The sequence below is a fragment of the Penicillium paradoxum genome (genome assembly GCF_028828445.1).
Source record: "Penicillium paradoxum strain IBT 22861 chromosome Unknown utg000004l_segment0_segment0, whole genome shotgun sequence".
Taxonomy (NCBI): Eukaryota; Fungi; Ascomycota; class Eurotiomycetes; order Eurotiales; family Aspergillaceae; genus Penicillium; species Penicillium paradoxum.
Genome location: NW_026643182.1, coordinates 1,165,256 through 1,179,532, shown reverse-complemented (window position 1 = coordinate 1,179,532; position 14,277 = coordinate 1,165,256). Strand labels below are relative to the sequence as shown.

General features: G+C 48.9%; 5 protein-coding genes across 5 annotated transcripts; 4 read left to right on the top strand and 1 right to left on the bottom strand.

Moving 5' to 3' along the window:
• Positions 1 to 1,182: 1,182 nt before the first annotated feature.
• On the top strand, positions 1,183 to 2,274 carry N7457_004174 (uncharacterized protein; the record flags this gene model as incomplete). The annotated part of the gene is made up of 1 exon (XM_057175219.1): positions 1,183 to 2,274. The coding sequence occupies one exon, from the start codon at positions 1,183 to 1,185 to the stop codon at positions 2,272 to 2,274; it is 1,092 nt and encodes a 363-aa protein (XP_057032266.1).
• Positions 2,275 to 2,752: 478 nt separating this feature from the next.
• N7457_004173 (putative NAD+ kinase) lies at positions 2,753 to 8,026 on the top strand (the record flags this gene model as incomplete). The annotated part of the gene is made up of 17 exons (XM_057175218.1): positions 2,753 to 2,872; positions 2,947 to 3,086; positions 3,216 to 3,662; positions 3,762 to 4,246; positions 4,728 to 4,815; positions 4,874 to 4,945; positions 5,006 to 5,039; positions 5,095 to 5,305; positions 5,380 to 5,471; positions 5,518 to 5,652; positions 5,705 to 5,731; positions 5,787 to 5,831; positions 6,244 to 6,258; positions 6,310 to 6,354; positions 6,409 to 7,420; positions 7,512 to 7,788; positions 7,870 to 8,026. 17 exons carry the CDS (start codon positions 2,753 to 2,755, stop codon positions 8,024 to 8,026), a joined length of 3,402 nt encoding a protein of 1,133 aa, XP_057032265.1.
• Positions 8,027 to 9,332: 1,306 nt separating this feature from the next.
• On the top strand, positions 9,333 to 10,224 carry N7457_004172 (trafficking protein particle complex subunit 5; the record flags this gene model as incomplete). The annotated part of the gene is made up of 2 exons (XM_057175217.1): positions 9,333 to 9,610; positions 9,738 to 10,224. 2 exons carry the CDS (start codon positions 9,333 to 9,335, stop codon positions 10,222 to 10,224), a joined length of 765 nt encoding a protein of 254 aa, XP_057032264.1.
• Positions 10,225 to 10,687: 463 nt separating this feature from the next.
• On the bottom strand, positions 10,688 to 12,112 carry N7457_004171 (microfibrillar-associated 1 family protein; the record flags this gene model as incomplete). The annotated part of the gene is made up of 1 exon (XM_057175216.1): positions 10,688 to 12,112. The coding sequence occupies one exon, from the start codon at positions 12,110 to 12,112 to the stop codon at positions 10,688 to 10,690; it is 1,425 nt and encodes a 474-aa protein (XP_057032263.1).
• Positions 12,113 to 12,643: 531 nt separating this feature from the next.
• Positions 12,644 to 13,176, top strand: N7457_004170 (putative ssDNA binding protein Ssb3; the record flags this gene model as incomplete). Its single annotated transcript, XM_057175215.1, has 3 exons — positions 12,644 to 12,886; positions 12,984 to 13,038; positions 13,106 to 13,176. 3 exons carry the CDS (start codon positions 12,644 to 12,646, stop codon positions 13,174 to 13,176), a joined length of 369 nt encoding a protein of 122 aa, XP_057032262.1.
• Between the last annotated feature and the right edge of the window lie 1,101 nt (positions 13,177 to 14,277).

Sequence of the window (14,277 nt, the reverse complement as noted above, 5' to 3'; positions counted from 1 at the left end):
TAATTAGGTATCTCCCACTCCACTTTACAACCCCTGTCGAAATCCAAAAAGGCCCGGATGCACACACAAAGTAGTCGATCCTCTCCCATCACATTGTAACCCTTGCGTAACGAGCTTTGGTGACGCTATGATTGTAGAACGTGTGGGGGAGGGCAAAGGAAGGACAAAGTGTCCTGTACTCCGTACACCGGGATTAGTCTCACTGATGCGTGCATTCTTACGGATCAGAGGATCAGAAAGGGCAAAAGCCTTGGGGAAGTATTGGCCGCAGATCGGGCCGGATCGCGGGTCAGTCGAACAAGCAGTACTCCCATGGTTGGAGAGCCAAGGTTCTTGACTCATTGGGATTTATTTTAATTCCAATTTCTGAGAAAAAGTAAAGGTAATTTGCTAATCCCTGATTAGCAGTCAAAAGGGGGGGTTCATAGAACTATAAACAAGGAACAAAAAGGAAACGGCCCCAGAAGACTAGGCCCGTGTGGTCGATTGGGGGACTATTTGCACCTTAAGTACGGAGTACGGAGGACTGCGTACGGAGGACTGCGTACGAGAGTCTATACAATACCAATAATATACCTGTTTTAAATTAATCTATTCTATTCTGTTCCCCATGTTCGCCTCAAAAAGCATGTTCCATGTTCCCACAGGTCCGATCCTACCCCCACTGCTATTTGCTGCACTCCGGAGTATTCCCTATGGGCCCTGGTCGAAACGGTGGGACTGCCCTGATTCATGGATTCGGTTCCAGGTTGCCCTTTATTTGTGTCTAGGCTCGTTTCGTTAGTGTCAACGTCGTGTCATCTTAGCATGTGCGGTGGCATCGTGGAGCTGGGGCGGGTGGTAGATCCCCAGGGCTCCCTGGATTCCCTTATAAGTCCTTCTGCCTTGCCTGGTGACGGATCTTCATCACTCTGGAATTAAATACTCTTCCTTGTCGCTGTTCCTGAACGGGAGCATCGGCCCTTTTTTTAATCTTTTATTTGACTCTACACTACGTAAGCTATCCTTTCCAGTCCATGACTGACTTTATATGCTGACTTCCCCCTCAGCCAACATCTCTCATTCTCTTCTATCTTTTACTTCAGTCCAGTTTCTTATATGGACAATTATTGCTGGCAACCTCAGGTCCCTTCAACAGGCTCCCAAAGTTTTCAAGACGATGCGCCTTATAGCCCATCCACCATGCAGGATCTGGTCCGTGCTTTCCCTCGGTCAAGACATACTCGGGTTATGAAGCCCCGGAGTGCGGGCAACAGCCCTTCATCAGCAATCAAAAAGCGTTCGACCGTGAATCAGAATGTGATGCATGGACTGCCCACTCGATATGAATCGTCTCTGGAAGAAGCCCTTCTCGCCTCAGCGGCCCGGAACTCACGTCCGATTAGTTGGCACCCTTCTTCGGCCAGAACTCGGGGTCTCTCCAACCCATACACCACCAGTTTCCCTTCGGACAACTATGCCGAAATTGATACTGTGTCTGATCAATATCTCAGCCCTGCTGTTTACGGCGGCGAAAACATCATGACATATCCCATGACTGCCGACCCTTCATTCTCCCCTAACGACTACTTTCCCATTTACTCTGGCATTCACGAGGATTTGCCACTTCCACAACACACGCCGGCGCTCCTGACTGGCTCGCAGGTCGAGCCGATCGCGTGGGATGTTCCCACTATGTCCACTGATTTCTCATCAATGTCGCACCCGGCCTCCGACAACTGGACCTTGGACATGCTCTCAATGGGCACCAACATTCCCCCACCGGAGACAACATGCCCAAGCTACGTCAGCGTTCCTTCCCCAGGTGAACTGAGCGGTCCATCAACACCGGACTTCCTCCCCATGCAGCAATTCGAAAATCCCTTCTATCCCACTGTCGAACCTAAGAAGACCGGAAAGGGCGAGGAAGAACTGGTCGGCATGGGACTTTACAACCAACCCAACGGTACACTTGCACGAGCCCCGCAAAGCAAATTAGGCGAAGGCTTGAAGCTCGAAGAAACATTCACACCATCTGAAGAAGATCAGGAGAGCGAGGCCGACGCCGAGGCTGAGCAGGACGGACAATACGAAGCGCCCCAGCAAACAATCCCTTATGATGAGCCTACGCCTATCCGTCAATCAAACTTCTCTTACAAGCAGCCCATGCAGGCCCTGAACCTGCTTCAACGATCTTTCTTCGACTACGATGATGCGGATCAACAGACCATGATTTCACACCCCTTTGCTGGTTTCAATCAGCCCTGCATGAACTATGGGTATGGGTGGATCTGAGATGGATCACCTCGCGGAGGACTTTATTTTTGGCTTTTTTTTGCATTTCATATTGTTATCAGCAGCATAGCGTGGAGTTTTCCTTCCTCTTTTTTGGCGTCGGATACATGGAAAGGATACCCTGGGACGAGTTGACCTGAACTCGCATCTTGCGACATACCTTTAGGTGTACTCGTACACGATTAGATACACGAATTAGCTTAAGAATATTGTTACCCATGAATTCTTCTTCGCTTTTTGAGGTAAAACTTTAGTAGCATATGTTTTAGTGTTCGGAATTATCTCAACTGCTTAAAGAAGTATACAAAAGCGCCCGCTGATTGGCTACGGAAGAAAAGGTTCTCGGTGAAACCACCCTGAAGGAACAACCATCCGCCGAAAATATTTCGCCAGGGTATCAACGAAAAGTCAAGCAAGCAAAGGCAAGCTCATTCAGCATCGAATTAATTTTTATTTTCCTTAATACCATCTCAGGAGAATGGCGAAGGTCATCTTCACGGCTTGGAAGACCAAGTCTGAATTGCTGGATGTGCGGAACGAGTTTTATCCTCCGCCTTCGTACGCTGGACCGGATTTGCGCTCCCATGGATGTGCAGTGGTATGTTACATATGCAACAGGAATTGAATGTGATATTCAGTTGTGTAAGAAAGATTGCTAATTCACAATTCAAGGTCGAGGCTTGGAAGCTGCGCGGCAACGTACCGCACCATGTTGAGGCCACAGCGTTGTTGACGGATGCTATTCTCCATGATGATGCGCAGAGGAATTCAATTTTCTCTATTCGGGCTACATATTCTGCGGCTTTCTGTCGGTGAGTATTTAATCTGTCTTTGATTTCTGTACATGTATGGGGAGAAACAATCATTGTATCCTTGTGAACCATGTCTTATTTTCAATCTCCCTTACATGTCTGGTGAAATGACTAACACCCAAATCTCAGCTTTGTAACCGGTCTTGTGGACAGCAAAATTCACGGCGTTCGCCGAACAATGTTCCAGCGAGCTACGGACCTAGGCCTCCCTGCCTCCTTCGTGGAACTCCGCCACGAAGCAACCCACCGTGAGCCACCATCGCTTGTCGTACTGCGTAAAGCAGCGCAGCGCTCGCTTGAGTGGCTCTGGGACAATTACTGGGCCGGTGTTGGTGATAACTCCGGCGCTGCGTCTGCATTGACCCATGACTCCGGTGCATCTGTCAGGGCCGCCTTGTGCGACGCTCTGCAGCCATTATCCGGATCGGCGGAGTCCGTCTCGAAGAAGCGGAAGCGGGATCAGGCTGTCTCGGTTGCTATGCGGCTTGTCTCGGTTTGTAACGTTTCGGAGACGGGAGCCAGGGATTTGTCCTCTGTTTTGCTCGAGCAGGGTTTCTTAGTTCCCAATGGGCGGAAGTAAGTTTTACTCCCCACCACCTTTGTTCTGGGGGTTTCCCGGCCGTGTCTGGGTGCATCTCTTTTTCGGGGCGTACATGCTAATTGTGAACTTAATAGCCTTGGAGATTCGCTGAGTGAGACATTTAAGGAATGGAGTCCGGTCCTGCAAAAGGTTGCAGAGAGCCATCCTGCTTTCTTGAGGCATTTGACAGAAGATCTGGTGAATGATCTAGCCTTCAAGGACACAGCCGATCTTTCGATTGATGCCCCCTCCGAGGCATTGTATCTGTGGATCGCCAATATTTTCACATCTTCTGCTTGGGAGTTCCACAGGCAATCATGCTCACAGAGCTATGTTCTCCGTGCTTGCGATGAAAGTCCACACCACTGGACCACATTGTTGGCAGATCGGTTAAGGAAGTATGCTAGCAGGGCTAAATCAGTGTCTACTGCTAGATCCGCTGCCAAAAATCGGGTCTCGAAACACAAAACGGTTAGAAATGACTCGCATTATGCTCCGTCTCAGCTCTCAGAAAAGCTGCTGGAACATGGATGGGGCTACCTGGAGAAATGGGATAGTCGACCTTTGGGTGTAGTATCGAGTAATTGAGGCATATCCTTCAGTCATAAAATGCATACGCTGCTGGCAGCGTTGGAGAATTGAGCATCAATATTCCCTACGACGTACATGTATACAAGTTTCGAGTATGTCCCGGCACTCTGTAACGAACAGCCAATCAAAAGCGGCGGCATTACTAAAATAGCTGTCATGGAGCTATCGGAGGAAAATAGTTCCTCCGGATGACGTTTGTAGTCCCGGGAGCTGTACCACTTTGATGAGCTCCCCCCGCACTGTGTTTTGATTCATCGTTGGTGATGAACTTCCTAGGAACTCAATTATTTAGATCTAGCCCGCGTATCTTCAGATCACAGGTCAGAACTATGCACGTTCAATCGATTCCTATGTGTACGTTGACCTCTCCGGTGCATAATCGCGCCATATATATTACCAATCAACACTTGCCAGTTTGAAAGGTTGTCTACGATACTGTAATGATTGCTCACTCGAGGTTATTACTACAGGGACCGGGAAGGGCAATAACTATGCCTACCTCGTGACAGATGAACCGACTAAGCACTCGGTTATCATTGATCCTGCCAATCCCCCAGAGTGAGTGGCATCGGATGGGATCCCCTGCGCGAGCTGAACTGATTTTGTATCATTGCAGGGTTGCGCCGGAATTGAAGTCCCAGATTGATGCTGGCAAGATCAATTTGACCGCCATTGTTAACACTCACCAGTAGGTCCGAAATTCTATGAGCTACCAAAAAGAACTTACACTTGCTGACATTTGCTGAAGTCACTGGGACCATGCTGGTGGTAATGATGACATTGTATGCATGATTCCTCGGTCCGATATGTTTTGTCCGATGCTAAACTCTCAATCAGTTGAAACAATTCAAGGGCCTGAAGGTCATTGGAGGCAAAGACTGCGCGTCAGTCACCCAGACTCCTGCGCATGGTGAAGAATTCAAGATCGGAGATCGGATCTCGGTGAAGGCTTTGCATACTCCCTGCCATACGCAGGACAGCATCTGCTACTATATGCAAGATGGAGACCAGCGTGTTGTCTTCACGGGTGATACTCTCTTCATTGGTGGTATGTCTTCGATTATTCGACCCTCCATCTCCATTTTCGTGGACGGAATATGATAGACTAATCTTGGGGACTAGGATGTGGCCGATTCTTTGAAGGAAACGCGAAAGAGATGCACAAAGCCTTGAACGAGACTCTCGCGTCTCTACCGGATGACACCAAGGTTTATGTAGGTTACTTTTCTTTGTTGTGAAGCTCATACTGACTTTTCCCAGCCTGGCCATGAGTACACCAAGGCCAATGTCAAGTTCTGCGTTGCGGTCTCGCAGACTGAGCCCATCAAGAAACTCGAGGCATTTGCGGAACAAAACAAGCAGACACAAGGAAAATTCACCATTGGCGACGAGAAGGTAAGAACTAAAACGGAGCGATTCTTTTCGATGGAGGCTGACATATTTCTAGCTTCACAATGTGTTTATGCGCGTCAATGTAAGTCCTCTATCCTTCCCCCGTTGTGTCTACCTTGGCTTATTCAATCCCCAAGGACCCCGAGATCCAAAAGGTAACTGGCAAGACCGACCCCGTGGAGGTAATGGCAGCATTGAGAGAGATGAAGAACTCGATGTAAAGTATGGATTCCAATTTAGCGTGCAATTCAACACACATTTAGGCACATGTATGCTGGTTCCGGTACATGTTTGTGGAAAAGTCAAGAGCGAGATTTTCTGAGTTAAAATGGACTGCCAAAGCAGAAAGACATACTTAACTCAAATAAAAAAGATTCCCCTGCCTAAACAAGAAGTCAGAGCAATGAAAGCACTATAGGGCAATTTACCCCGGAAATTCGGGGAAACTGCCCCATGGAGGTTGTTTTTCCCCCTTCGAGGTGACCGACGTCATACCCACTTCCTTTCATGCCACCCACGCCCGGCCAGACAAACAACTCAACAATGAAAGAGTAACTGACAGGGAAATTCCTGGATTTATGCGCGATGGATCAGGCAGTTGCGGATGATGTATGTGGTGCTAGACAAGAGTGTTGCAGTGACTGACTGATGCCATCATAGAGCCATGGAGGGGCGAGCGATACAGACGCCCAGAATCACCTGGAGGTACGCCTCGAGGCTCTACTCTTTGTTCCATACTGAGCGCGTACAATTACCCAGGTTGTCTTCTATCCCGACTCCAACCACCGTCGCAAGTCCTCCCTCGTCATGATGGATAAGCCGAGAGTACCACCTCACCCAGCTCAGAATGACACCACGACCGCCTGCTACGTCCACTCCCTCATCGCAGGCGAATGGACTTCACCCTCTCATCCCCAAAGAGACACCGAAGAAGTGATTCGGACGTTAAATGAGCAGAAGAATCAGCCTTTGGCAAATATCAAAAGCAATGAGCCGGACGACTTGGTCACGGTGGTGGATGGCGACAGTACAGACGATATCAAACCCATACCGACAGTCATCGAATCGAGACATTTGACAAAGAGACAGCTGTCGGATATGGCCTGGAATGTGCGCAAGCTATCGAAGAAGCTGGGCAGCATCAAACTCAAGCTCACGGTGAAGAATGTCTTCGTGGTAAGCAAGGTGCAGGACGAGTCGCTAGTAAGTCTGACTCGGAAAGTCACAAGGTGGCTATTGTCCAAGGACCGCGACTCTATGTACGTGGTCTATGTCGAGCGGCGACTCGAGACACATCCAGATTTTGGTGCGTTGCAGCTGATACGAGACGAGCCTTCTGCGAAGGACCGGCTCAAGTATTGGGACCCCAAGCTGGCGCAAGAACAGCCGCATTTGTTCGATTTTGTGATTACCCTCGGTGGAGATGGAACGGTTCTCTATACCAGCTGGTTGTTTCAGCGTATTGTGCCGCCGGTTCTCTCGTTCGCGCTGGGTTCTTTGGGGTTCTTGACCAATTTTGACTTTGCGGATTATCAGCAGAGTCTTGATAATGCTTTCCGGGATGGCGTCATTGTCAGTCTAAGGTTACGCTTTGAATGCACGATCATGCGAAGCAAAGCACGAATGAGAGATCCAAACCCGAAGGCTCTAGCGAACCGCGACCTGGTGGAGGAACTTATCGGAGAAGAGGGCGAGGATACACTGACACATACTCCAGATCGAGTGTATGAGATTCTCAATGATGTCGTCCTCGATCGAGGGCCGAATCCAAGTATGTTCCTGGTATCTGATTGTGTTTCTTTTTTCGATGTTATATGTTAGGCATCACAACCGCAAACACAGCTGACTATTTGTCTCGCCAGCTATGTCTCAAATCGAACTCTTCGGAGACGACGAGCATTTCACGACCATGCTCGCCGATGGAATCTGTATTGCTACACCAACTGGATCGACTGCTTACAACCTCGCCGCTGGCGGCTCTCTTTCGCATCCAGAGAACCCGGTTATCCTTGTCACGGCCATTTGCGCTCATACGTTGTCCTTCCGACCGATCATTCTACCAGACACGATTGTGTTGCGCATGGGCGTGCCGTATGATGCGCGCACGAGCTCATGGGCTAGCTTTGATGGTCGAGAGAGGTGAGTCCATGACTTTGCAAGATAGTCATAAACATTAGTCTGGTACCTTGCTTTGTTCTCTGACTGACAATGCCATCGCAGAGTTGAGTTACATCCCGGCGACTACGTGACTGTGTCCGCGTCGAGATATCCCTTTGCCAATGTCTTGCCGCTTGGCGGACAGGGCGAGGGTTGGGTGCACAGCATCTCCAAGACTTTGAATTGGAATTCACGACAGAAGCAAAAGAGCTTCAAGTGATTCGAGCATACAACATGCTGTTGCAGTGCTTTTCCTCTGAGATGCCCTTCTGGCTCTTGTTTCTTATTTTGACAAACGCAATTGATGTTGCTTTAGATCCCATCTCTTAGGATACAGCGATGATGCTTCGATTATGGTGTACAGAGGACGTCATTTACGAAAAGAAAAAACCATGAGAACCTGACCTTAACCTGGAACTAGCTGGGAGACTGGAAATGAAAAATTTCTTGCCGATCACTTCGAATAGGAGAACAAGATTGCTCCCAATTTATTTTAGCTAATTTATTAGGCTAGACCATGGGCTTCCACAATATAATTCCCAGCCATTTGTTTTTTTTTTTCTTCTTTTTTTTCTAAGTGGACTCTCTCAAGTAATTTTTTTTTTCGCTAGAAGCTTCGTACGGGTCCAGATGGTTTCCGGGGCAGCTCCGCTCGGCCCTATAAAAGGCCATCTCCCGGCCCGAAAACTTTTTCTTCTTCATCTTCCTCAACCATCTCGGGTTCGAAGTCTTATGTTGGCTTCAAACTCTGAGTCCTGAGTCCGACAACTTTGGAGAGTATATCTGACTTCAAATCTCAGATATACTCTTCCTTCACTGGCTTGGTAAGTCACTTGTTTTGCTTTCTTGCATTTCCCAGATCAGCCAACGGCTTCGCCGTTCGATGATGAAAATCTTCCTACATTCGCAGTTTCCACGCTAGTCGTCGTTTGAACCCAATCAAGGCGACATTGAGCGGAATATCTTCCTTGGATGTCTGAGAACAATTTTGGCTGTTCTCTTTTTGAAATTCTTTCAATTTTTGCAGTCGAGACATGAAGCTAATTGTCTCTCAGAAATAGGAACTCTTCTCAGTGACTGGATCGTTCGATCTTTTATATATCATCGCCTTGCAGGGTACAGTGTCTGCCTATCTGGTTGCACTGTCGCTGCAACTGATTCTTGGTCATTGCTTTGCACAAATCGTTGATATCGTCGAATTTGATGTTATGCTGTGCCAGGAGTCAGAATATCTAGTATAGCATGAATCTATCGCACTTTTATCTACACCATTATACCGTCTTTTTCAGTAGTATTTGTAGCCAGGTCTTGTAGTCTGTAGTTTTCCATGCCATGAAGCCCGCGGAAAAATCTCGCGCCAGGATTGCACCTGATGCAGCTCTGCTCCGCCGTACCTATCGCATCCACTATTGACCCATAGCCCCAAGCCCCAAGCAACCTCAACCTCCCATAGATACCCTCGACCTGATATTCAAGCTTTCAAATCAGTCTTCCTCCGATTTGATTTGGATTGCAACACCAATCCCATGGCGGTACCAACCCGACGTGCCACGATGCTGTCCATCAACAATGGCGGGACACAATCAGGGAGCGACAGACCACAGACATCGCAATCACAGGCTCAGAGTCTATCACAGCAGTCCACTGGGCTCCGAGTGCCTTCCAATCGCAAGACAATCTACGACCGACACCTGAATCGCACTCGTAGTGCAGAACTCAGCCGGGCGAGCTTCGCCTTTCTATTTGGCGAGATGGTCACATATGCTCAACGGAGAGTAACAGGTATCCAAGACTTGGAGAAACGGTGAGCCGGACCCCTGATACAACATTGCGAGTCCTGCATCGCTTTCGCCAGAGCAATTGCAGGGAGCTCTCATATTCCCGCCATTTGCCCACCTGGAATGTCGTAACTAACGACCAAACCCCTCCAGTTTAAATGAACAAGGCTATCCCCTCGGCCTTCGCCTCCTAGACCTCCTCTTCTACCGATCAACATCAACCTCCTCCTCAGCCTTATCAAGCTCCTCTACTTCCTCTTCTCCCCCAAACCGACCCCTCCGCATCATCACTCTGCTGCACTTGATCCATGGCCCCCTCTGGCGGCTTCTCTTCGGCCGCGCCGCAGATGCCCTGGAGCACTCCGTATCTCCAGACACTCCCAATGAGTACATGATTACCGATAATGACCCGATGGTCAACACATATATCAGCGCACCGCGCGATATGAGCATGCTCAACTGTGCTGCTTATGTTGCTGGCATTATCGAGGGTGTCTGCGACGGGTGTGGCTTTGAAACAAAGGTCTCCGCTCATAACCAGCCCACAGAAATGTGGCCCAGTCGCACAGTCTTCTTGGTCCGATTTGGGGATCCCGTTATGGAGAGGGAGAAGGTGCTCGAGAGGGCAGGTGTTAAATAATTTATGATCTCAAATTCGATTGGGGTGTTGGGGCCTTTGTGTTCATCTCGATACCAATGCGTGAAAGCTCGTGCCGTGTGCTTGTTAGCGGGATAGAGTGATGGCGTTCGGAGGGCTATTTCATGATATATGCGGTGGTTACAGCACTCTTGGTCTGGGGCGGATCTTTGATTTCCAGCACCCGTATTCCCTTCACGAAGTCATGCAAGTACAAGTCTAGACGATTGATCCGAGGAATTTCTCAATGGTTCTTGGAATCAGCTGTGGATCTATGTACAAAAGTCCTTGGTTGTTGGCCAGCAGGACATCACACAATACAATTCCTCCAGGAGAGGATATGCCATATTACGTACAGAAGAGTATTGACACATTGGTTGCTCGGAATGCAGTCATAGAAGTAAACCCACCCATGCACATTTTGATAGGACCACGCCCCAACGCCAATAACGAAGTAGGATATCAATCATCGCGAATCAGAATCCACCCGCCGACGTTTCTCCCGGTCATCATATGGCGATGGGCTCCGTTTTCTCCTCTCTCTGGACCGACTCCGCTCATATCGACCTTGGTCTCGATCATCACGCCGGTCCCGCCGGGGCGACCTCGACCTGTACCGAGGCCTCACAACACTAGCATTGGCACCCGTTGGCCCACGATCACCATCATCACCACCCCGACGATCAGGCATGAACCTCTCATCAGTAACACCCTCCGGCGGACCATCTCTTCTCCTCCGATTATCCAACCCATCACCAAACCGCCCAGTATCCTCAGACTTGAGATCCCTGTAGCGAGTACGGCCCTTCTTACCCAACTTAGTCATATCACGAACCTGCATATATTGCGGCAGCGTATCGCGATTGACCTCATCCTCAAACCGCGCACCCATGAGCTCCCGCCGATCCAGGCCCTCTGCCTCAAGATCTCCACGGAAGAAGGCACCCTTGTGGAAATACCGCTGCATAAACCCAGTCTGGCCACGCGTGGCATCGCGCTCCTCCTTCTGCTTAGCAATGAACTCTTGATCCTCGCGCTCGCGCTCATCGGCAGTAAGATTCCGACGACGTTCAATTTCCTCGAGCTCCTTCTCACTAGCCTCGATAGCCTCCCGTGCTCGCTGCACCCGCTTCAGCTCGCGCAGTTCCCAAGCCGCGCGCTCAGCTTCCGGGTCCAGACCATCGGTGTCATCAATGGCTTCTTCATCCTCGGCTTCGACAAGCTCGTCGTCATCCCATGCGCGATTGGCGCTCGATCGCGCAATCGCTTCTTTCTCCAGCTGATCGCGGATCAGCAAGTCGGCTTTTTCTTTTCGCTGGGCAGCCCGGCGGGCTTCGGCTTCGGCTTCTAGATCGGCGGCGGCTTGTGCTTGTGTCTGGCCTGCAGATGCATTGCGCTTGTCTTTTTTGATGAATGTGGGTCGTAGGAGAATTCGGGGTGCTTCGTCTTCGGAACTGCTCTCTTCTTCTGAGCTTTCTTCCTCTTCCTCTTCCTCTTCTTCCTCCTCGTCGCTTGCGTCTGCACCCGGCGCCGCCGCAGTCTTGGATACAGTTGGTTCTACGGTCGTGGGATGGGCTGCTTTTGGTGCCGGTTTCTCGTCTTCTTCGTCTTCGGTAACGAAACCTTCCTCGTCATCGTCTTCTTCGGCCTTTTGGGCTGCTAATGCGCCAGCTGGGAAGGAGCTTGCTTTGGGCGCTTGCTGTCTCCGTCGTAGTGCCTCGGCTCGTCTGCGCCGCTCTTGTTCTCTTTGCGCCTCTTTGGCTGCTTCCTCGTCCTCTTCTTCTTCCTCTTCTGAGGAGGGTTCCTCTGCGACAGGTTTTCCGGCACGGTGGCGGCTAGGCTTGAGGGGGTTCTTGGTCATCCCCCGGGAGGAGGAGAATGGAGGAGGCATTGTGGTCGAATGTGATGGGTGTGAGATGTGGGTATCGATTATGCAAACTGATGTAAAACTTGATTGTTCAGCTTTGGCTGTGGGCCGAAAAATTGCACCGTGTCTCGTCTGTCGTAGGTGTAGTCTTGGCCTTGTTGAATTGACGTATCGGGCTGAAGCTTTTGCTGAAGATTGATATGAGATCACGTGATGATATCGCAAGCTCCAGGAAAGTGACCATCTCAAACTGGAAATTGGATTGTAAGGGAAAATGAAACTCCGCTGTCTAACTAAGTATGTTAGTTTCTCTAACTGAAATAGCTTTCAAACACGACTCGTTTCTTATATCTAGCTCACAAAACAAATATCATCTAAAGTATCTACCATAGTGCGGTTTAATCGCCACGTGACCACGCGTTCCCGCGCCTCGCGTCAATCAGCCTTACTCCCCGCCGGTCTCCAAGATCAATCTCAAGCAACGAAACCCCACCACCACACTTCCAAAGCTATCAAGTCTCTCAACATCAACCGAGATACTATCAATTATTCAAAATGTCCCTCCAAACCCCCCGCATCCTCCCTACTCACCTCCAAGCCTTCCACCCCAACAACACTGGCTCCCACACATACACCGTCCGCCTACTCGGCACAGTTACCGCACTGCACGGTAGCACCGGAACACTCACATGCGGCACAAGCGGCGATGCTACACTGATCTTGAAGTCTGATGCGCGCTTGCAGGTTGGCAAGCTGGTCGAGGTTGTAGGGAAGGTGGCCGATCTGGAGGGTGGACAGGTATGTTTAAGATCGATTGTTCAGGGGCATATATACAAGCCATATCTTGGACACAGTCGCTTCGTGTAACAGTGTACTAATAATTTCTCTCCTACAGGGATTGGGACTCCGTGTGCTGGGCTCGACAGAATGGGGTGACCCAGCTGACTGCGGTAAGTGCTCCTCTGCGATACAAGATACAGAGGGGTCGGACACTGATATATGAACGTCAATTTCCAGACTTTAAGATCTATGAACAGGTCGTCAACGCCACGCATCGCTTCACACCTATCTTCTACAATGTCGAGTAATGTGGAGTTGAGGGATTCGAATATAATGCCATTTCTTTTGCCTCTGAGGGATATGTCCCGGATCTAGGGTGATTTTGGAGTCTGCCACGCAAAAAGGGCAAGGCAGCTTGGTCACGGTGAAATTTTCAGATGGCATGGTCTATTGAAGTCCGTGGAGCAGATGGTCTGTCTTAAAGTTATCTGTCTACGTGGCGCTGTGTCGATACACTCACCGTGACTTTTGTTTTGTGATTCCCCGGCTTTTGCAATTTACATACGAGGTCATGATCAAAGCTTTTTACCAACTAAGATCTCATGTTGAGCTGAGGTTTATAGAAAACTTTAGCTGAAAGTTGGAATTTGCAAGTGTAGAGGGTTCTACTCTCGTATAATAGCTTTCCGGCTCGATTATAAACCCTAGCGTCTCTATAAGCTGTATAGATCTACATATGTATATGGAAAGTAGTTCTTTTGCTATTGAGTATGAATCACATCGTAGGGATTGTAGGTTTTGAAGAGTTCCATGGACAGGAAGCCTATATAAAAGGGTGCTACAGGTTTAGACTACAGCGTTATTGCCAAATAAGAGGATCTATATTTTTCTAGCCAAGTGGAAAGGGGTCAAATATGTAATAATACGTTGAGCCTAAGACATCTGCCTGCTCCTGGCACTTATCCCAGCAGATGACTGTAGCGCGACACAGGATCTCGGGGCCGTGAAAGCTTGTTCCCTCTCACGAGTATCGAATAATTTGCACACATATACGTACATGTAGATTGAGACAGTTGCAATTATCTAGAATCGTGTAGAAAGTGAGAATTCTTATAGGAATTGCTCACATATGAGTGCATATACTTATACCAAATCCATCAAGTGAAGCAACATATCAGCTTCCTATACCATATAGCCTTAGATCACCTTATATCAACAGTCAATAAGTAACCATCAAGAGTTAGAGCTTGGAGCATTGGAAAGTTTTAGAGGCTTCTAGATGCTATGCAAATAGCACTCTAGTATTGTCATGGTGTCTATAACAAAGAACGGCGGTCAAACATCTCAGTCCTATATTATACAACACAAAGAAAATATTATAGGATCAAAATTTTCACCCAAATTAAAAC